A 22,924-nucleotide genomic window follows, 5' to 3' on the forward strand; every position below is an offset into this window, starting at 1 on the left:
AGCTGATCAGCCCTTTAGTTCCTGGTCCCTGTTTTACAATTATATATACCCATGAATTATTTGCACACTGTTCTATAGCTGTGCTGTTAAACTGCACGTGTCCCCCCCTGGAAAGTCACCCCAAGGAGATTTATAGGAAACCCGTTTCATGTGCGGAGTGGATTTTTACAGTATGAGGTTTTGTGCTTTCACATAAAAGAAAACACGGTTTGTAAAAACTGGGGGGAAAAAAGCAATTGAATACTTTCTGTATTGAAATAAATCAGCCCATCTCCCCGCATGTAGCCCAGATGCATGAATGGTCTGATAGCCACACTGTATTTCTTTGTGGTATACCTGGGACTGGGCATTGTGCGCTCAATGGTTCCATTTTGACACGTTTTACAAAGAAGGCTTTTAACAAATACTAAATCTAAAAGGCCTCTATGTCTAAAATAAGGGAGTTAAAGTCCAAGGGGTCAAGGGTTTAGAGGTCAGCACTCCCGGCTGAAATACAACTAATCGGACAGAAAATGTGTCCCTCGGTTGAACCTGTTTCTGCAGTAAAATACCTTTTCAACTTCTCAATGTGAAAGCTTCTAGCCCTCTGCTCTGTAAGAACTATGAGCTTTTAGCCATAGAGACAATAATGGCGCTAATACTGAAAAAGGACCACGTTTATGGGTGAAAATGTATCCAAGCAGCCAAATTCAATAAAGGATCTAGAATTTCCTTTTATAAAATTCCAGAAGTTAAATAAGTGTATGACTGATCAAACCAGCATTTGTTCTTCCTTATCTGATTCTAACACTATAGTAGCATTCATGTAACTACACGTTTTTGTAAGTCTGCCAGACACACCATACATAGTTTCAAATTAGAATCACTCCCTTGGATGTTCTTAAATACATTTTTTTATTACATAAAAAAAAAGCAATTCGATGCAATAAAAATGAACAATTGCACGAGCATTTTCTCTGCCATTTTATTTTGTTAACATTGAAAGGAAACAGATTTCAAGTTTGCCTTAAAAATGAATCTGCCAATACCTTCCTTTATGCCAGTCATTTATACAATCACATTTTTTTTCCTGTCTTTAAACATGATGATTCCGTTTTAAAACTGAAAAAAGGGACAGATTAAAAATACAACTGAAAAGATAAATATTTTGTAACGGTCAGTTTCTTAGAAACGTGTTCCCTTTACCACTTGGAAGACTTATTCTAAAATATTACATTATTAACATTTTGTAAAATGATATGCAAACAAATATTGCTAAAAAAAAGAGCTACATTCTTGTTCACATTCTTTTTCATTATGGGCAACATTGAAAATATGTCTTTTATATTTAGTGAGGGACACGTTTGCTAGCATAAAGAGTATACATATGAGTATACATATAAAAAATAAAAATTACATCATATACATCATGTCTAAATGCTAAATTAGGGCTAAATAATAAATAAGTACTGCAGTGGTAGTAGGTTTTTTGTTTTCGATTGAGATATTGCAAGAAAAGAAAATTCGTTGAAAATTGATTGAGTTGGATCTTTCGTTTTTTTATTTTTGGTTTAAATGGTTTTTGTTTGATACATAAGTTCAGTTTAAATAAATACGTGAAAGCAGTTTTCAAATACAATAAAAAACCCGTTTATTTCATAGAATATTATTATTATTTTTTTAAGGATTTTGGTATATTGTGTTTAATACTGAAGGCAAGATTTAGAAACCCACAAGCAATTGTTAGACCATGTGGCCAACACATTTTTCAGATTTAAGAGACCTGCTAACTTGATCTGCATCTCCAGGTTAACGCAATCCCGAGCCCAACAAAAGACACAGGGACATACATAATGATTCCCAAGAAACTATGTCACCTTCTCAGTTGATCTTTATGGAATCTTCACTGGTGAAATAAAAAATACGTTTCTTTTGCCCAAAATACTCAATATTTGTTGCAATCTGATTGTTTTTGTTTTATTTGAAAACGTCTCCTATAAATGGGTATTTGTTGGTTGTGCCTCTGAACTAAATAGTCCTTATTGCCATAAAAATCCTTTACACAGCATCACCTATGAAACTGACTGCCCTGGAGTCATTATGTTCTGCTTTCTTTGCACAATTCGCTCCAGTCTTGAACATCGAATGCAGATCGAAAGGAATGATGGTTGTGAATACAAAGGTAGAAAATAAAAATCTGCCATTTATCCTCATAAAGAGGTCAGGTCAGTCTGATGGTCCTTGGAAACAGTTTGTATGTGTTGGGATAAAGAAGAAGTGGATCTGCCTTTGGTGTTGGGCAATTTGTGGTCTTTCTTCCATTTCATTCTCCTGTTTTGGAACCAGATTTTGATTTGGCGTTCGGACAAGCACAGACTATGGGCAATTTCTATCCGGCGACGTCGAGTGAGATACCTGTTAAAATGAAACTCCTTTTCCAGTTCCAAGACTTGCTGCCTGGTGTAAGCAGTCCTGGATCGTTTGGGTTCCCCTCCAGTGTAATTTGGATTCACTAAATTTAAAGTAAAATAAAATGGGAGGGGGAGAAACAACAAAATGTTTTTTTTTATTAGACCTGGTGAGAGGAACCTGTGCAATCAAGGCGAGTGGGACTGTTCCCAACTCCACAAAATATACATAATGTATGGATCTGGTTTGCATGCACTCACTTTGTAGATGGAGTTTGTTACTGCAGGGGAGGAAAAAAAAAAAAAAACAGAGCCACATGGCTAACGGCCTATTCCTTCAACCATAAAAATTTATGATGAGTGTAATGGCTTCCTAGGATTTAAAGCCCATAAATAATAATATTACTGGTATTTCTTTCAGCAAGCTCCTCAGATCCCCATGCAGTAGGTATTAGAAGTAGCTGTTCCTTACCTGAGTTGACATGGACTTTTTTCATCCAGGGGTACACTATGGCTGGGGGTTTGCCCAGGCTGCCATTTTTGGGGTGCTGTTGCTGCTGGCTGCAGGCTCGGGAGCTGGAGAGAGAGGCTGGAGCAGGGCAATGGTCATCAGCAGCTGCAAATGGTTCCTGGGGGCCACTGGGCTCCTGTGCATGACCCCGGGGCTGGAGAGCAGAGCTCTGAGCGTTGCTGCAACTGAACGACTCGTCGCTGTAGTGTGAGCGGCCATAGATCCCCTGGTGTGGCTGGTACTCTGAGCCCTGAGCCGGAGGGCTGAAGAAATCAGAGCCCTGAGCAGCCAGGTAGCTGCCCTGCATATACTCCTCGCATGGAGGGAATTTAGGATCCACATACTTAGAGTTTACCATGTACGAACTCATGGCCATTAATTTCTGAGGATAGAAAATACTAATTTTTCTCGTGTTGTCTTTTTTTCTCCCTCCATAAAGCCCTCCTACTTGCTGTCAACTGAATAAAGTTAGGTGGCCACGTGACCGCTCCAGCCAATCACAGAGCAGAAAGTTTATCACGGGCTTTAATTGTACCTCATAATTTCCACAAAATAACAAAATAATATTGATTTAATTGGATCGTTATGAGCCCATTCCAATCCACCACCCCTTAATTACACATTTCACGTGCTAATAAAAAAAAGCCTCCTCTAATCACCCAGACAACTATGAATTTAGTCACAAGTGACTTTTATATCCTGTTCTGCCCTGCAAGATCAACATAGTGTGCAGATGCTTGGATAAAATGTGTTGGTGTATATGAAGCCCAGGAGCTGCCTTTATTCCTTTCTTAAATCCATTGTGGGGGGTTAAAAAGAGACTGAGAGCTAAAATTGCCAAGGGAACATCAGGGGGATCATAAGATGTACAAAAGACCTGTCTTGGCTTTGTCTTTCTGGGGTCATCTAAAAGTTACTTCATCTAGTCAGGTTGAAAAAAAATTAGACAATCAGTAACTCGTGCTTTGCTTTTCACATGGGGAAATGAGAAATAATTTAGGATCAATACTCACACAAGCATAGTGTGGAGGTGTCACCAAGCCCAATAAGCACATAAAATATAAGAATATTAAATCTTACTCCTTAGAGAAGTAGATGAAGATACAATGTATGTAGTTGTTGGAAAAACACAATAAATAAAGAGAAAAAAATAAGAATATTGATTACAATATGGATTTGTGTAAATAGTTTTTTTTTTTTGCATTAAATAGCCATACAGATTGATATTAACTATCTTTATTATAATATACAGACAATATCAGCTTAACTCCACATTAAGTAACATCAGTCCGCCAAAATATTCACTGCACTGCACCATACAAGGACACAGGCTCAACCTGGCACCATAGATGCACCAGCAGTACAATTAGTGAGGGGCACTACCAAGTTCTCTCATTTTACAAATCATACAGCAAAACGAGTCACTATCACAGACTGGCTAGATGATCATTACATTTCATATATGTGATTGATAATTATCTGACATACAAAACACACAACATTTGGGTGTAATATGAAAAAAAAATCAATATTTTACCTTTTTAAAAAAAGCAAACATCCAGGTAACAGCACCTCCATGAAACACGAATACAAGCAACATTGCTGGAATCGAAGTATTTGCATCGACCATATATCCCCCTAGAATCGAATCTGTGACTGTTAAAACCACACAAATTCGGTTCTACAGGGTACATATAGACAACGTATTAATAATGCACGTTGGGATGGAAGAAAGGTGCTTTAGGTGGAGCCCCTTGCCCGTATAATCTATATTTCATTTACAATCGGATTTAAAATACCAGTTATCACCTGCATTATCACAACTGCATAGTTTGGATATGGAGTTTAACTTACAGTAGTGCAAGTAGAGTAGATAATACAACAAAAGATTATCTCTAAAAATGAAATAGTCATTGCTCCTTATATATAATTGTATCACAATACACTTAGTAATATTACCTAAAAATAAGATGGCATTTTCAGTGACAAAATGCAAATACAATTTATCCACATCCAACATATTACTGTTTTAATAAATCACCAACTCAAATACTTTATACAAATATTTATATTTAAAGACACGAATAATACTGCTTTTTACCCATTTTTTAATTATATTGCACCATATCGAATCTTTTTTTTTTTTTTTTTCAGTTTTGCTGAATAGCCCTTGTACATTATAGAACTATACAGCTGAAGGATATCCAGTATAGAATCACAATGAAAGAAGGTTTGTTGAATTAAATACACACTGTTTTGAATTTTGTAAAATCTACCATCCATATAAATTCAAATCCATAACATGTATCCTCAATATTATCCATAAAATGTACATTTATAAAAATTTGCCCTCATTTTAAAAGCTTAAATACCCTTCCAAATCACACATTTTCAAACAAAGCAACGCGAACTTACTGCAATGCATGAATTTATAGAATAAAATGCTACTTAGCTTGTAAGGAAACTGTAGTTGTTCAAGGTTAGACAGATTCCAGTGGTAGCTCAAGTTCTCCCAACACAACCTTTGGACTATATTGAGATTTTAGTATGTTAGCGTTTATGGTTAAGGTTGGGGGGAAAGGTCATTGGAAATCATTTGCAAACATATCAAAAAGTTCCATTATTTTTACGTGGCCGACAGTCACACAGTGCAGTACAAAAGTTCACGAACCTACATCTCCTTCTCCTCCCCAGCTCACTTGGAGAAAGAAGTAAAAAAAAAAAAACGACCCCACAAGGGGCACCTATTGAGAAAATGTGGATTTCTTTCACAATTTCCTAATGTCACGGTAAACTTTAAAAATTTATATTTTTGTTATTCTGAAACTGTTTCTTATTATTAATTCGTTATTTAACAAACTGCAGTTATTACATTCGAACGCCTTAAGTCACCTGCATTGGCTAAAACATGTTTAGAATCCAACACGAGAACAAGATGAAACGAAAATGATATTGATCTCTCTTAAATATTGCTGATGTTTCTAAACAGGAACCATGATCATTTCATATGAAACTAATGCCCTTAAAGTTCTTGACAAATATTTCTGCAAATTTACATGCAAATGTTCAATGTAACTAAAGAAACATACTTTCTGTGGGGTAGAAACACCTTTAAACGCAGATAAAATCAGAGCCGATCTTTGTGTGCTCATTTTGCTATTTGTTTGTTAGACTGCGTGACCTGAATTTCACCTTATCGCACGACTCGCTCAGACAGGTCAAAGCCACACGGTTATTGATGAACAAGGACGTTAAATATTCAACTGCTGCTCAACTGCTCATAGAAACGCTTTTCATCTCTTTCTCTCTCTTTTGTGGCCTAGTTCATTAAAACATGCATATTCTGTGTTTATTACATATTGTTTATCTTGTATCATGCTCCAAATGCTCGAGAAACTCGACTTTTTAGCAACCTGCCCGATTTTTCACTTGCTTGGCAAAAAACTGGAACAGAAGAACATTGTTGCCAGCAACTCTTACTATTGAACAGGGCAAAAGCAACATCCACAACAAAGGCTGCATTTTATTTTTATATACATTTTTTAAAATGTTGCTTATTAGTTCCTGATCAATTAAGACATATTAATTTATTAAATTAAATTAATTGAATTAAATTAAACAAATTATGCATAATCCCTTTATAGCTTCTTTATTTTATCTATCTATTTATTATCCATCTTTTTATGTATCTACCTGTATATTTATATGTATAAATATCTCTATACATGTCTGTATGTCAATTAATCTGTTAAAATTTAGTATCCAACCTGTCTATTTATCTAATACACCGCTGTCTATCTATCTTTCTATCTATCTATCTATTTATCATCTATATATCTATCTATCTATTTATCATCTATCTATCTATCTATCTATTTTGGAAATTTATTCCAAGGGGTGATAATATTCATTTTCTACTGTTTCTATTCTGTCCCATGTAACTGAGCTGTACAGATGAAGAATTGTAAATAAAAACACAATATTTGTATTGCAGTTTTCTACCTATTTTAATAATAACATCTGATACTGAACTGACATTTGCCTGACCTGTATTATTCTTTTTATAACCGTTAACAACCACAATTGAAGTGGTGTTTGCAGTGGAATTAGCACTCTGTATAAATGATGGCATCCGTGCAGAAGGTTGTACATTGCTAATACAAACATTGGGTTGTTCATACAAATATCCCCCAGCCATTGTGTTCCCTCACATGACAACAAGCAGCACAGTTGTAAACATGATGAACAAATGAAGTAACGAGACGTTATATACAGTAGCCACGTAATGCTACACCAGCCTGTGCTGTGGGAGGCGCTATACACAGTAATCATCCCTAGGGAAATGCCTTATTGTAAGTACACTGACTGGCCAACCTCTTATAAACACACATAGGCTTGTCCTTAAAATTCCCTATTTCCAAATTCCAATTTCCAAGATTCTCTGAGCAACAAATCAACTATTTCCCCCCTGTACCAAGTACCAACCCCTCACCCCCAGTTCCCATCCCGAAATCTACCTTACATTCAAGAGAAGCCCCATGCATTAAAGCAGCCAGCACCCATACAACCGATTGTATCATCACATGTTCATTTCTACTTAATATTCAGTCCAAACAGGGAGAATAAAGAAGAAAAGACTGGGTACTTACTGCAGGTACTGCTCCATTTGGGAGAACCTGTTGCAATAAAGAAACAAAGAATCAGTGCATCTGTAACACTTACACACTGCAACAAAGTTTCTCTTAACTCCTGGGGAAATTGTAGTTCCCTTGTATCGAGTTACCCAGCAGAGCCGTCACACACAATCTGAACTTGAGTTAAAGGATATAAACAATGGGCTTCACATAAAACAAACACATTTCCTAATTTCATTCTGAGAACCCTTAAAATTCACATTCTAAAAAACGAATCTAAATCGATGGATGATCTTTCCTATGTGTGTGTCCTAATCTCTAGCAATCACACAATAGCCCCAGCATTGTGTATAACAACATGATTTCTGGGCTACTCACTGTGTGCAACAGAAATCCTATCCTGCAATCAGATTATACACAGAATAACTTACTTTATTATTTGTCTCCTTGTGCAGCAGCAGCAGCAGCAGCAGATCCAGCAGAGAGAATGTGGCTGGTTGTTAAGAGATCCAAGCAGAATGAACCTTCCCAACACTCTCCCTATTACTACATCCAGGAACAAAACGCATCTGCACTTGTAGGCTCTTAAACTAATTTATGGTGGGAATTATATTTTAGCTTGTCAACTCTCAGGCCATAAAACAAAGTTTATTAGAATCACGTGACGAGAGGCAGCCACTCAGAACTCATCTCTGTGGGACCATAAATAACTATCAGCTTTAAACTTCTCTTCACTAGATTGAGATTCCCAGAAGCCTTTAATAGTAAAAATAAAGCCAGGAAAAAAAAAAGACTTTTATGTAAAGTAATAAAGTCCCCCTTTTCATTGCAGAGGAACTGTGCTGCAGGTATTTCTGAATATATATTAAATAGCTTCTGTGGGGTAAAATGGGGTTTCTCCTTTTGTTCTGAATTAAGGTTTTTTTTGTGCAGAAAATAATATCTGAAACAATTAGATCATATTGGGACGAATATGTTGTGAATAAAAGCAAATGAGAGAGAACAAGACAAGAGACGTTTGCTTAAATTACTTAAAAATGTTGTTCTAATTGATTTTGCAAATATATAATATTTTTAGGAACATGTATTCCAAACGGATTTTATATGTGTATTCTTAGATTTAGCATTTGGGGTCCTTACATTGCAATAACTAACAAAACACCGACCTTGTGCCTATTTGTTTTCAGTTTGACATCAGCTCAAAGTGAACTATATTGCTGAGCTTTGAACTTTAAGAAAAGGTGCCAAAAACTTGGAGTTTATGAAGTCACTGAACCAAAGAGACAAAGTGACTGTATAGTTCCAAAGAAAGACAAGTGCGCAGTAGATGAGTCATTACGGTAATTATAGCTGGAAATACAAATTACTTTAAATAATCACCTCCTGAAAGCCCTAAAGTGTAGGAAGTTCACTGCTTCATGCAATTAATTAGGATTCTAATATACAGGGTGACGTTCTTGTGTTAGTATTATTGACACACATACTTCTAAGTAAGATTTTATGAATTTCAAGCCATTTCAAATCTGGATCTTATCCTAAGTATCTTGTACTTGGGCTAAATATTCTAAAGTACAATCTCCATCTGGACTCAACAAAAAAAAATTGTAGTTTCTGGTGATGGAGTTTTATTACAGGCAGAGATCAATACCAGGTCCATATATTTATTTCAGACACTTAAAAGTCAGGGCGTGAGTGTTAGAGCATCATTCACTAAGGGCAATCAATATTTAATTTGCAAATGAAAAGAGCCAAATGTTCTCTTATATTTAAAAGTTTAACCTGGCAAAATACCCCATTTCTCACTGCGATTTTGCTTATTTAACGTCGTTTCTTTCTTTCCCTCTCTTTTCTTCAGTTTAGCCCAATTTCACGTTGTTTGTAAATGTAATTGCTACAAAAAGCAGCATCTGCGCATTTGCATTCTCTGCACTACTGGTTCTGACACCTGAAACAATGTTGCAGAAGCCAGCAGATTGACAGACCTGGAGGAGAACTAACTTTTGCTACATGGTTTCAAGACTTGAAACCAGAGAACAGAACAGGGGTTAAACAAATACAGCTTTCTAAATGTTTCATTCATGTATAGTGGAAAGTTGCTTAGCATGACATTTTCTTTAAACCTTTATTTTGCTCTATTCTAGAGTCCTGCAGGTAGAAGAGAAGCAGAGGGAATGTTTTGGATTCAAATACTATCTAACCTGATATATATGATAGCAAATCATCATGAACAATCTGCACTAACACAAAGCAACCTCTCTTTCTTGCTTTTTTATTTCCCAGGTTTTATAATAATAAAAAAAAAAATTAAAAAAAAATCCTTCTACTGTTTTTATGTTTTGAGGACATTTTAAAATAATCCTTTTGCCTGATTGTTTTCTCTTTTGATTTTGCCTTGCAAAGCTAGGATCATGCAGCCCTTGTCATAAGGTTTAGGCACAGTAAAGGGAGACAGCCTCATGCAATGGCAGGAATATAGGGATGTTTGTGCTGGGGCTTTGCTCATATTTTGGGAGTCCTTGTGGGGGTTTTGCATTGCCTGGAGATCTAAAATCCTAAATGAAATAGTAGGTCACGTGGTGCAGCCTCGCAGGTTAACTAAAGGGCATCTGAACAGTAATTCTTTCAACTGAACAGACTTGTCCAACAGCGCCTTCCTATGGAGACACTAGGAAAATGCACATCAAAGGAAATAAATCTGAATGAACTAATAACATTGTTTCCTAAAGGATTTTCCAAATAATCCAGAATTCAGGGCTCCCCCCCCCCAAGAGGCGCTTCCACATTCAAATTTTATTTGATTAAGTTGCCAGTACTTACATTGGCAGCTATCTGGGATTTATTTGCTTTTTCTGGGTCATTGGTTCTTAAATTCCCTGCTGTGAATTTTATTTATTTGCATTTATTATCTCAACGCAGCAGTTAAAGAAAAATAAATAAAACAGAATACTGCAAATGTAAATGTTTCCTCCAGTGTGCATGTGTTGTGAGCAATGCAAACACTCAAGAAAAAAGTCAAAGCCTGTGCAGAGCCACAGACACAAGGAAGGGCTGGCCCAGATCAAACATGAAGGTTATAACTGCCTGAGAAGCAAAACTTTTCTCTGATTCGGTGTTATTGAATGAAGCCTAATACTTTACCACTAAAGTATATGTCAGTCATTAGAGCGAGCAAGCACAGAGGTGCACCTGCCCTAGTTGAATAGGGTACTGCCAATGTTGGTGTTACTTCCAGTGAAAGAGTTTATACTTAATGCAATCACCACTGAAATAGGAAGAATATATGCAAGGTCACCAAAATGATTGGATTTTGGCCAGTCACATTTTGGGTTAAATGAGGCTGATCGATTTGTCTGAACCCCCTAGGCCAATTATCAGATCATAAATGAGGCTTGCCCCATGCATTTTTAATCTGACCAATACCTTTTTCCCCATTTCTTAGGAAAGCCATACCCAGGTCAATAAGCTTCCAGTTTGGTCTGAAGATGTTAGGTCAGAAGCTTATATTGGCCTATGTAAAGTTGGATTTAGAGAGGAGGAGTAACACAGATTTTCAAGAAAACATTGTATTTATCACTTGTGAAAGATGCCAAAGTTATATTAATGTACACTTGATAACTTCTCAAAGCAAAGGTATATGTATTAATACAAGTATTAAGAAAATGTTTTTAAATGAATCTCTCATCTGCTTTTACATATAAATGCTAATATGCAAGGGTGAAATGCTCTGTGCACACAATAACTTGAGCCCTTGTACCTTCTGACGATGGTATGGGCCCCTAGGTTCATTTAACACATAGAAAGCACACATTGAAAATGAGCCAGATGTCTTTCATGTAGGTTTGAAAGTCCTGTTGGGCATGGACAGCACTGGTCCATTGATATGGTCCTCTCCCAATAGATTTATATTGGTCCCTATTATGATCCAATCATTGGCCTGAGTTCCAAACAAACAGACCAAGACAATCTGGCCCAAGAGTGTGCCCTTGTGCACCCAAAATGGGTAAAGGTTTTCTGATTTAAAACCCGCACCAAAAGTGCTGATTTTCTGGTGTATGTTTTACAGTGAGAGAATTGTAATGAAAGCCACTTCTGGTCCAAACACAGAGACTGATTTGCAGTCATCTTTTAAACAGTTGTTTCTCTGTTCCAGTATACAAGTCAGACCAAAGGACAAAGTTATATAAATGAGGATATTGTTTTTTTTGGGTGAAACAGAGACAGCAGACATAGGGAAGCCAGGGGTATACAGAGGCCCAAAGGGGCCTATACCTATTCCACTATTGCAGTACAGCTGTATGAAATACAGATAAAGGCCCCAAAGTAAAGTTTAAAACCTAAAATGATTGTGGCTAGAAATGTTCTATTTTTTAAACGGTCAAGACAAGTAGAAACAGGCCTGAAACCCAACTTACCTGCTCCACTGAAATGTAGGAATCATATTAAAAGTACTCCTGTATTGTTGAAAGCATTGGAGCAGGTAACATGGCTGGGGTTGGTGGGCTTAATGGGGGCAGGGCTGGCAGAAGAGCTGGTATGGCCAAGATATACTCACTTTGGATCCTGGTTGAATCTCTGCATCTGTCACGAATCTGGAGTTACAGCTAAGCTGTTATGCAATGTGAATCTAAATTCTTCACTAATAAGACTTGTATTCTGGATTTTAACACAGTGTATATTCTGTTTATTATGAGTTGGTCTCTACGCTCACATAACAGACAGCAGTCAGAGTATGTGCTGGAAATCAGAGCAGTGGTTGCTTTAGGCTGGTACAGAAGCCCAAATATCACAGTGTAACATGTCTAAATTAATTATGTCTTGATCTTTATTTCTTGTTCTTCTTTGTGTTTCAGTTAAAATGATTTAAGCCACTGGAAGCCCTTCCTACAAGGTATAATCTGTAGAGCTATGCCAACAAAGTCTGATCTACAGCCTGGCCTCTGGGACCCCTTCTTACGTCTTTTAAGATGCCAGTGTATTCAGGAGATGAGCAGGTCTCAGTGAAGTGCTTGCTTCCTTACTTAAGAGCCATTGGAATTCTGCAACATTATCTTTCACTGACAGGACTCTTGTTTTTATTGTCTAAATTACATCTAGTCATTGTGATATCATCTGCAAATAATAAATAGTTATTTAAGATGATCCAAAGCTTTCTGGATTATTGGTTTGTCCTGTTACAATAGTCACATGGAACATCGACATATAGTGTGGAGTGGGCTGTAGGCACAATAAGACAATTGAAGCCAGACTGGAATGCCATACATTTTGCATTTCCATTTGGAAAATTCTCTATTGTCCAGTGGAAAAGTTACATGATCATTTCAGAATTTCCATCACATGGCCTGCAGCCAAAGGAAATGAGTCCCTGTGTGTTATCATCAATGTATTTTTCATCTCTGGAAGTGGGGATATTATTATGTGATTGTTAGAGACACAGATAAGAATCCATTTGAAGCCACAGAGAGAATGAAATGTGTGTGACAGCGCAGAGGTGTAGGGTTTGAGCATGTTTGATACAATACAGCACATGGTTCCTGGTTTCCTTAAAGAGTCAGCACAGTATAAAGTGTAAATATGCAGACAATAATAATGCAAATATGTTGGCTAAGGCATAGGACCACCGGAATGGGTGGCATCTTTCTTGACAGGTTTGCTTCAGTTTGTACCCAGATTCCCAGATTTCATTTGTAAGAAGCTGAACATTGTTCTGTTTATATTCAGTGCAGACTAGTCCAGTATTTTAACTGATACAGATTCCCCGGCCATCTCTGTATTAACTGCAATGATAGAATTCTACTTGGGCCTTGGAAGTTTGCATGAACTTCAGGGGATCTAAACTAGAAACACATGAGATAAAAGCAGTCGTTTGTGGACCTGTTAGCTACAAGAATGATTCATCACAGGGGCTCTACTGTCTGGCCACATACTGTACATCTATAACATGTCCACAGGCAGATATTATTTAACTAGTATTTGAGATCAAACCCATGAATTCTGTAACCCAGCTGTATGCTACATTATAATAGGGACAGGTAAACAGTTATATAATTGAAAAGAGGGCCATTCAAAAGCAGGTTTTCCCCAAAAAAATATATAATTCTATGCAACTTTCTAATGTACCTTCATTGAATATATTTTGAAAAGTTATTTGCAAATGTCATTGTTATTAAATGTAGTGTTTGTTGATCCCCTTTCTCAAGGCTGGATATTCCGCATTGCAGATTGCCTTTGTGCACACCCCACTCATGTTTGCATGCACTGAAGCACTGGGCAGCTGTTGCAGAATCAGTTTTACTCTAGGTTTGTTTATTAGCTGGTTCCTGCTAGATTGTTTCTGGAATCAGGGTCAGTAGCACATGAAATGTTAAACAGTGTTGTATTAAACAGTGCAAATAGGGATGGTTCCATTTAATTTAAATGTACTTTTGCCTTCCAGACCATCAAAGACTATTACATACCTAGTGTTTTGATCACTGATACTTTTGGCAGAGATCAAAGCAGCGTTAGTTGCGACTTCCCAGAATTCATTTGAGCATTACATGAGTAGCCCCCCTACAAAAAAGTGATCATCACTTGATTATGTGTGCTGCTTTATTCTGAGTGATAATCATGGATACCAAGTGATCAAAGGCATCTCTCATTCCAGATAATGGAAGTGAAACCACAGCAGGCACCCCACAAACAGGGATAATTAAAGCAGCACATGTTCCATAGCCAGGGCAGCCATCAGGGGGGGACAGGGGGGGAGATTTGTAGGGGGCCCCGTGGGTAAGGGGGGCCCGGCCACACCACACTTACTTGATTAGCTAGCCCCCCATCTTTCTGAGAGCTGCTGACTTCGGGAAGGCATGGATGTTTAAGGGGCCCTGGCCACTAATTTTCTTATAATGTGGGGGGGGGGGGCCCTGGCAACCAATTTTGGCCACCAATTTTTTTTTCTCGTGTGGGGTCCTAGCCACCAATATTTTTTAATGGGGGGGGCCCTGGCCACTAATATTATTATAATGTGGGGGGGGCCTGGCAACCAATTTTGGCCACCAATTTATTTTTCTCATGTGGGATCCTAGCCACCAATATTTTTTAATGGGGGGGGGCCCTGGCCACAAATGTTTTTTAGGGGGGGGCCCTGACCACCAATATCTTTTTATTTTTTTTTAACATGTGGGAACCCTAGCCACCAATATTTTTTTTGTTTTTGTACTGTGTGGTGGGGGGCGGACCTGTAGGTGGGGCTTGCAGTGGGCGCAGCCCAGGGGGCCCAGGAAATTTTGTCGTATGGGGCCCTGTGATTTCTGATGGAGGTCCTGGCCATAGCTCTGGTCACTCTCCCTGCTAACTGCCTTTCTTGCTATGTATTATAGTCAGCTCAAGAGATCAAGTCTGAATGTACCTTTCTCCTTTAATCCCTTGACTGTAAACCCAGTCGCGCTCCACTAATGAGGCGAGTTGAGTAACTCGCCTCAGGCGGCAGCGCCCCACTAGGTACCAGGGGCAGCAAAAATCCTGCTCCTGGTACTTTAAGAGCCAAATTTCCTTTTTTAAAACCAGAAATTCGGCTCTTCTAGCGCAGAGAGCGCAATTCTGCTCTCTGCACTAGCGTCTTGGCCCTCTCCGCCTCCCTCATGGACCCCCCGGACCCAAAAGGTGGGCGCACCGAGGCGGGGGGGGGGCTGCAGCAACACCAAGCTGCCTCAGGCGGCGGAGGGGCCAGGATCCCCAACCCATTATCCAAAATTCTCTGAATTACAGGAAGACCATCTTCCATAGTACTGTACCTTGTACTTGACCCTAACTAGGATATAATTAATGCGTACTGGAAGCAAAACCAGCCTATTGCGTTTAATAAATGTTTAAGTTATTTTCAGTAGACTTAAGATAAAGATCCATATTAAGGAAACACCCATTATGCGAAAGCCGAAGCATTTTTGATAATAGATATCATACTTGTCCAGGGCAATCAGTGGCCTTACAAAGCAGCCGCAAGCAAATGACTTGGCCTAAAGTAATTGACTCACTGCAAAATGATTTGAAATCCTATTTAAACCAACTGATTAATAAGAGCATTCTTTTACATTCATTATGACCTTAAGTGACTGTGGATGAATAGATTTGTTTCCACTGCTGGATGTAGTCAAGGTCAACCAGCTAGCCTAGCTTTATATATATATAAATATTTTGTTTTGTCAGCTCATTTGTTCGTGTGATGTTCAGAGCCCAATTTTCCATATTGTCATACAAACAGGTGCTCAGTAGAAAAGGACTGGAAAGGGTTACAACATTGTTTGATTTAAAGAGCAAAGTCTAACAAAATTGTTATGCTTGCCTCTATATATTGGCTGCTGGGAAAGGTCCGGAGTTTTTATCAACTTATCGGCTGCTGTAAACAAATTTGCATTTTACCAGGAAAAGCACTTTAAAGTTGCATAGTTGAAACCATATGTTTCATTTTCAAAGCAGATTATTACCATTTACAGGCAGGGTTTGCTGGATGTTCCAGTTGCTTCTTTGCTGGAAATATGGTGCAATAATCCTCTCAGATGCTCTTCTCTACCATGTCCAAAACTCATTTATTAAACAGCAGAAAGGAAAACAAAATACTAATACAAGTGCTTTTCTGGGTAGAACATAAAGTATTGGGGCCTTCATTCATGATATTGTTTCAGCTGGGTTTATAGATCTTAAAAAAAAGTGGCATTTAATGGCATAAAATGCAGACACAGCTTTGCACATCCCATATTTTTTGTATTAATAATGTCATTTTGTGTTTATAGTTATTGCTGCTACACTGTACTCTCACCCTTTTCAGAATTACAGGAAAGTGTCCCATGAGGCTCACAGAGGGCTTCCCACTTGGTGGCAACATTGAGCATGACATATATGAATATGATACAGGCAATGCACCAACCCTTTAAGCATCCGTGGAAAGTCCATTTGCAATTTTCTTTTGCTATGTCAGTAATTACTGTGTTCATTATTATATGTTTATGTAGCTGGGAAAATAATATGTTTACATGCAGGAGGCATCAGTATAATATTTTATTAAAGGGAACAATTGCATGCTATATCAATGTAAAGAGTCTAATTAAATAAGAGGTAAATTAAATAAGAGGTAGTTCACATTTAATTTAACTTTTAGTGTATTATAGCATAGATTGGTCTTGCATACTCTGTCTTTTTTTAATAAAATGTTGAATTATTTATTTGCATGTTCTTCTTCTTTCCAGTTTTCAGTTGGGGGTCACTGACCCTGGCAGCCAAACAACTATTCCTTTGTGAGTCTACAACTGAATTGTTATTTATACTTAGTTTTTGCTTATCTTTCTATTTAGGCATTTTCCTATTAATTTTTCCACTCTCTGATTCACACAACTACCTGGTTGCTAGGGTAAACTGGGTTCTAGCAACCAGCTAGCTGCTTAAATTCCAACTGGAGCTCTTCTGAACAAAAAAAAATGAAATAAAAAAAAAAATAAAAAAAATTGCACTATTGTTTACATCATCATATTAAAAGTTAATTTAAAGGTGAAATACCGGATTAATAATTGACTGTGCAATTGTTTGCTGATATCACACTTTCATTAAAGGTGGCCATAGCATAATCATACTCAGCCATACTATAACTGCAAGATCCAGCATACTCCAACATATTATCATGGGTTCAGTTCAGCGGTGTCATACTCTTAAAGCAATATTGTTTGATTTTTACATTCTCTCAGCTCACCAGAGCCAGGGTCCTATTAACATGCAAAAGAATCCGCCTGATCTTTGTAATTTTGGTTCCATGTGTTGTGTTCCTGCAGCTAGAGCTGAAAGCTTTAAGCATATTTTGTTATGCATAGTGAGGTAGTTTTTCCAGTGTTCACATCCCTTTCAGGTGAATGAGGCTAGAAAAATACCTCTGGTTCTAGTCACATAAACATAGAACAGGGAACCAGTGGTACAGTGAGCAGGCAGGATTCTCAGGAGGATCCTCTCACAAGGCATGTCCATGGGATCTGATCATGTTGCTTTAAGAATTCAGCCCTGAAATAGATGGACTACAGCTCCCATGATTCTTTACCCTTTCTGATAAATTTCTGTATGCTGAGAGTTGTAAATCAGCAATATCTGGGAAGTCTTCTTCTTCAAACACATATTTATAAAGCACCAACATATTCCACAGTGCTGTACAATGAGTAACCCATATTTGCAAAATCATTTTATAGAAGGTTTGTATGTTTAATAGAATTTCCTGTGTACATTTATTTTGTGTTTCCTGTCATGCTGCTCTTAAAGCATATTTAACGATTGTCATCTTCTTGAGACAACAATATTGCTTTAAAAAACAGCTCAGATACAGGGACAAACTAATGCTTACAGGCTGAGAATTTGTGAACAGTGGGTTCAATGTGAGAACAGTTTTGGTTTTTTAATAACATATGGTTTGATATCAAAGCACATAGCAAGGAGGGGGATAGTATATACAAGCTAGGGGCAGTGGTACACACATGGAAACAACCTGGGTGCACACTGCATTATTTTATTGTAAGCAACCAGACAGATAAAAAGATGTGATACAATATTAAAGACATAGAGAGATTGATAGAAAAACATACATATACCGTACATATGACATATCTATATTATCTATTTAATGTATATTCTAATTATCTGTCTGTCTGTCTGTCGATGTTATTTATATCTATTATTATTTCCTATGTAGTTGTGTAGTAAATGTAAATCACAAGGATTGATCTCAAACTATGATCATTATGACTGCAGTTGACAACTATTCAATGTTGGAAGTGTTTCTCCATCTTATAACATGGCTGAGAGAGAGAGAGAGAGAGAGAGAGAGAGAGAGAGAGAGAGAGAGAGAGAGAGAGAGAGAGAGAGAGAGAGAGAGAGAGAGAGAGAGAGAGAGATAAATAGATAGATAGATAGATAGATAGATAAAAGTCAGCCGCCTTGGAGTAATTCCAGGAACTTTGATCCAGGGTTCTGGCAAGGCTTAGTGGCCCTAATCCAAACACATGGACTAAGTAGAAGGAATTCAAAAACTGCCTGACCCCCACATTGCAATACACAGGGATTTGGAACAGATTTCTCTAGAAATGTATTCCAGAACATGATATAAGGTGAAATAAACCTCTGTCATTTTCCAGAAAAAATACTTATAAAAGCATGTATTTCTTTAATATACAGGATTCATAAATAATTGGTAAATAACTACTGTATACTCAGATAACCCTCATGTATCTATCTATCTATCTATCTATCTTTCTTTCTACATATCTATGATTCACTTTTCTCTTTCATCCCCCCACCATCTTCCTATTATCTATCTACTACCTATCTATAATCTATAATCTTTATCAATCAATCAATCATCTAGCTATCTATTATATATCTATAATCTATCTATTGATATAGCTATCAATCTTATACTTATCTATCATCAATTATCTATCATCTATCTATCATCTATCTATCATTCTATCTATCTATCTATCTATCTATCTATCTATCTATCTATCATAACTGAACTCTGAGCTATAGCAATTCCTATAATCTATTGTATTCAATTATTAAATGTGAGCACCTATGCAGTAACCCATATCAACCAATTAGTAATTAGTTTTGCTCTGACAACTGCAGGAATACTAAGTAAAACATGGTTGCTATTTGTTACTACACTAGTAATAATTTGTCATGGTCAGTTGTTAGTAAAGGAGTCCCGTTGTGTATACCTGTTACCCTGAATGTATTTGTCTTTCATATCTTTGTGTCTATCTGCCATCTATACCGTCTGTTCCTCTAGCCATGCCCATGTAGCTAAGCTGCAGCAACTTCTAGAATGATCATGTTTGTCTTCTTACAAATGTAGCTGGCTGTATTTCAAATGTATCATCTCTCTCTCTCTCTGCCCCTAGCTGTTGTAGCTGTGACATTGTTATCACTTTTATCTTCTATTGTTCATATCTGTCTGCTCACAAAAGAAATTCCTGTACATTAAGTTTTTAAATAAGTAGCATGATTTTGAAAGCTTTTCTCATAATTATATTTATCAACTATCTTTATCAATGTATTCATCTGTGTCACTCAGTTATTAGCCTATTGTTCATATACCTGTTTACCTGTATGTTCTTTTGTATCTATTGTCTGTCTATTATCTATCTATGTCTCCATCAACCTCTATCTATCTCTCCATCAACTCTCTCTCATCTATATATCTAGTATCAAGGTTGTTTTTGTCTTTCTCTTCTCGCTTTACTATTTACCCACCACCATCATCAGTCTACATTTGTTATCTTTCTTGTGCCTTTGTTTTATTCATCTATTTTTCTCTGTCAATATTAACAGAAGAATCAGTGTATAATTTATCTATCATGTGATATCTATTTCATTATCACATCTCTCCATCTTTCTTTCCTTTTATCTACTTCCATCTGAAGTGTCCCTTTCCTTTCAAGCCAGACCAGTCATAGTTGCTTCGATGTACAGTAACTGCCACATTCAGACACATATGTGCCAGTGTAATTGTGCTGTGTATTTTACCATATGTAATCAGTATCCCCTATCATTAAGCTGGGACCAATTCTGCTATTGTCCTTTTCTTTTACTTACCCTAAGCTATAAATGTGCTATCCTCTTGTTGTGTATTCCCTAAAAAAAAGTACTTTATTGCAGATTGCACCTAATTTAGAATTTGCATTTGTATCAGTGAACATTTCCTTTTCTCTTGAACTTCCTCTGCTTCCTCTGATACAGTCAACAGCTGCAAATACTGCCGCAGTGCAGAGGGGCTGTAAATACCTCTCCCTGCTGTCTGCCAAATAGCCTGAAATACTTTCTTTGTTCTGCTTTCTCCCCTACAGCCCAACACCAGCCATTAAATATCTCACCATCCCAAACATTCAAGGCAACATGCACCTTAACATGTGAAAAGATATAGATATTCAGTCATAGACAGATCAATGGATAATAACTGGATGATAGTTATACAATGAAAGATAGTAAGAGTGATAAACAGACAACAGATAGGTAGGCAGATAGATAGATAGATAGATAGATAGATAGATAGATAGATAGATAGATAGATAGGTAGGAATTTAAAGACACAATATTGGGATGCAGATTTTCCAAGATATTTTAGAGGTCATAATGTGAGCTACTGGTGAGTTTAAATTGAAAACAATGACTCCTAAAGCTTCAGAGAAGACATGTAAGTCAGGAAAAAGATGGAGGATAAAATGGAGACATATACATCACAGTGGGTTACTACAAACACATCAGAAATAAATAGCTAGATGCTTCCACAAACAGATGCTGGTTGCAAAATGGTAGATAACTAGATTAGGATAGAAAGATAGCTAGATAGACCGACAGACAGATGATAGATAATAGGAAGATGATGGGGGGAAGAAAGAGAAAATTGAATCATAGATATGTAGATAGATAGATAGATAGATAGATAGATAGATAGATAGATAGATAGATGACAGCTAGATAGATAGATAGATAGATAGATAGATAGATAGATAGATAGATAGATAGATAGATAGATAGATGATAGATAATTAGATAGATAGATGATATATAATTAGATAGATAGATAGATAGATAGATAGATAGATAGATAGATAGATAGATAGATGATAGATAATTAGATAGAGGGATAGATAGATAGATAGATAGATAGATAGATAGATAGATAGATAGATAGATAGATAGATAGATAGATAGACAGATAGATAATTAGATAGATAGATAGATAGATAGATAGATAGATAGATAGATAGATAGATAGATAGATAGATAGATAGATAGATAGATATATGATAGATGTGGATTCCCCAGTTAGAAGAGTTAAGATCAATAGAGATCAGGAAATATTTTCGACAAAATTCACTATTGCCTATCATCCCTGATTAATATTTATATAGGAAGATTTTCTATCCTGAAGGCATTGCTAATGTGAAGAATATCAATAGCTTCTGTGATCTTGTATAATATTGTCCAGCAACTGGCCTCTTATTAACTACATCTGCACAACTGCATTTCCTGCATTTAAAGCTGGCAAATGGCAGCATTAAACAAAACTGTAACAAAATCAGTGACATCATCCATAAGTTTTAATTATTTACCATTTTTTTTGACTTGCAACATTCTGTGACCTTTGCATATCTGCGTATCCTTAAAAGGTCGAAGCAATGGAAAATACATTAAATGTACACATTGTCATTAATAATGAATATGTGAGCTGTTTACAATTGTTCGAAAACATTGAAAGCAACTAACGGGTTTCACTGAAATTCACACAAAATGCTGGTCATGGCACTGTGATCTGAATTGCTGCATGGAACACACACACAGCTCGCCACACACAGACCCACACACCAGGCACTGCTGCTGCTGCAGTCACATTCCTGACACTGCACATCCACCTTACACATATTGTGCAATTTCTAATCACCTTCTAATGATTATTATAATATAATTTATTCATTTTCCCAGCTTCATTTCTGCAGGAATATTTTCTTTTAGGATTATTTAGTTTTGGTGGTGAAAAGGGAGGAAAAAGTCAACATATCTCTGCACACCTGTCAGTGGCTAAAGGTGTATGTGCAGCCCTGGTTAAACACCCATTAATGTCATTAATAATCTCTGGTCAGGAAAGCAAATAGGCAGAATATACACAACTAATGATCCCGTGAATACAAAGACATATTAGGTGCGAGCTCAGCACATTCACAGCCTGTTTGTATTTCTATTTCTAATATTAAAAAAAATGGTTAGATGAAATACAGTGAATCGATATCAAATGATAGAATAATCCTATTACAAAATAGACATATAATAAAAGACATATATTTCAGAATATACGTATGTAAAACGCACTGATCTACAGCACGCAGCGCAAACTTGATTTATCTGGGCAAAAATAAATATATAAACGTACATATGTACAGTAGCTGCATAGAAAAATCGCATCCTGTCCACTCACCCTTGCAGCACACGCTTCCTAGCGCACAGAAAGGCTGCGATCTGTAATCCATCAGACATGTTCGATGTAACCAGGAGAAAAGGCTATAGACGGATCAAACTGATGTCGCTGTCTGTGCGTCTGTCGGTGGATTCCTCCTCTGAGAGAGGTAAAGTCAGACTGGTGCTTCTATGGAGGGATCAGAGGAGGAGAGGCAACAGGAAGCTGGAATAACAGCGATTCTGCACATGAGCATAAAGCTAACTACACCTCATCAGAGACAAAGGTTACAAAAAGAAGCTTTGAGACTCTCTCTAAAAGGCAAAATGAGAGCGAAAAAAAAATCGCCAGGGAAATCAGGCAAAAGGCCATGAAGAAAATCCCAGCCTGCATGTGACCTGGAGGAGCCAATCACAGCCCCTCAGAGGTC

At 37.1% G+C, this 22,924-nt stretch overlaps 2 protein-coding genes across 6 annotated transcripts in view; both read right to left on the minus strand.

Annotated features, from left to right (window-relative positions):
• The window catches only part of hoxd3.S (homeobox D3 S homeolog), a 37,756-nt gene extending 15,114 nt beyond the window's left edge, over nucleotides 1-22,642 (minus strand). The window contains exons 1-2 of one of the 3 annotated variants that reach the window (XM_018238882.2): nucleotides 22,516-22,626; nucleotides 7,548-7,574 (exon numbers count right to left, since the gene is read on the minus strand). The gene's annotated coding sequence lies outside the window, so the exon portion shown is untranslated. Of the gene's footprint in view, nucleotides 1-7,547; nucleotides 7,575-7,963; nucleotides 8,027-22,515 lie in introns of those variants that run through there. The other 2 variants (XM_018238881.2, XM_018238884.2) reach the window with 2 other exon arrangements.
• Nucleotides 947-22,581, minus strand: LOC108703007 (homeobox protein Hox-D4). 3 transcript variants are annotated; one of them, XM_041578033.1, is made up of 4 exons: nucleotides 22,516-22,581; nucleotides 7,548-7,574; nucleotides 2,860-5,427; nucleotides 947-2,491 (listed from the first exon to the last, which is right to left on the minus strand). In XM_041578033.1, exons 3-4 carry the CDS (start codon nucleotides 3,272-3,274, stop codon nucleotides 2,190-2,192), a joined length of 717 nt encoding a protein of 238 aa, XP_041433967.1. In that variant the 5' UTR covers nucleotides 3,275-5,427; nucleotides 7,548-7,574; nucleotides 22,516-22,581; the 3' UTR covers nucleotides 947-2,189. The 3 variants fall into 3 exon arrangements, with proteins under 3 accessions (XP_041433967.1, XP_041433968.1, XP_041433966.1); XM_041578034.1 differs by lacking the exon at nucleotides 22,516-22,581 and adding an exon at nucleotides 7,964-8,016; XM_041578032.1 differs by lacking the exon at nucleotides 22,516-22,581 and having other exon boundaries at nucleotides 2,860-7,554.
• Nucleotides 22,643-22,924: the final 282 nt, after the last annotated feature.

The sequence above is a fragment of the Xenopus laevis genome, chromosome 9_10S, assembly GCF_017654675.1.
Source record: "Xenopus laevis strain J_2021 chromosome 9_10S, Xenopus_laevis_v10.1, whole genome shotgun sequence".
NCBI classification, from domain to species: domain Eukaryota; kingdom Metazoa; phylum Chordata; class Amphibia; order Anura; family Pipidae; genus Xenopus; species Xenopus laevis.

Coding starts and splice junctions, on each gene's coding strand:
- LOC108703007 (XM_041578033.1), bottom strand. CDS start 3,274: ATGGCCATGAGTTCGTACATGGTAAACTCTAAGTATGTGGATCCTAAA. Junction 2,492..2,859: donor AAAAGTCCATGTCAACTCAG/GTAAGGAACAGC, acceptor CTTTAAATTTAG/TGAATCCAAATTACACTGGA.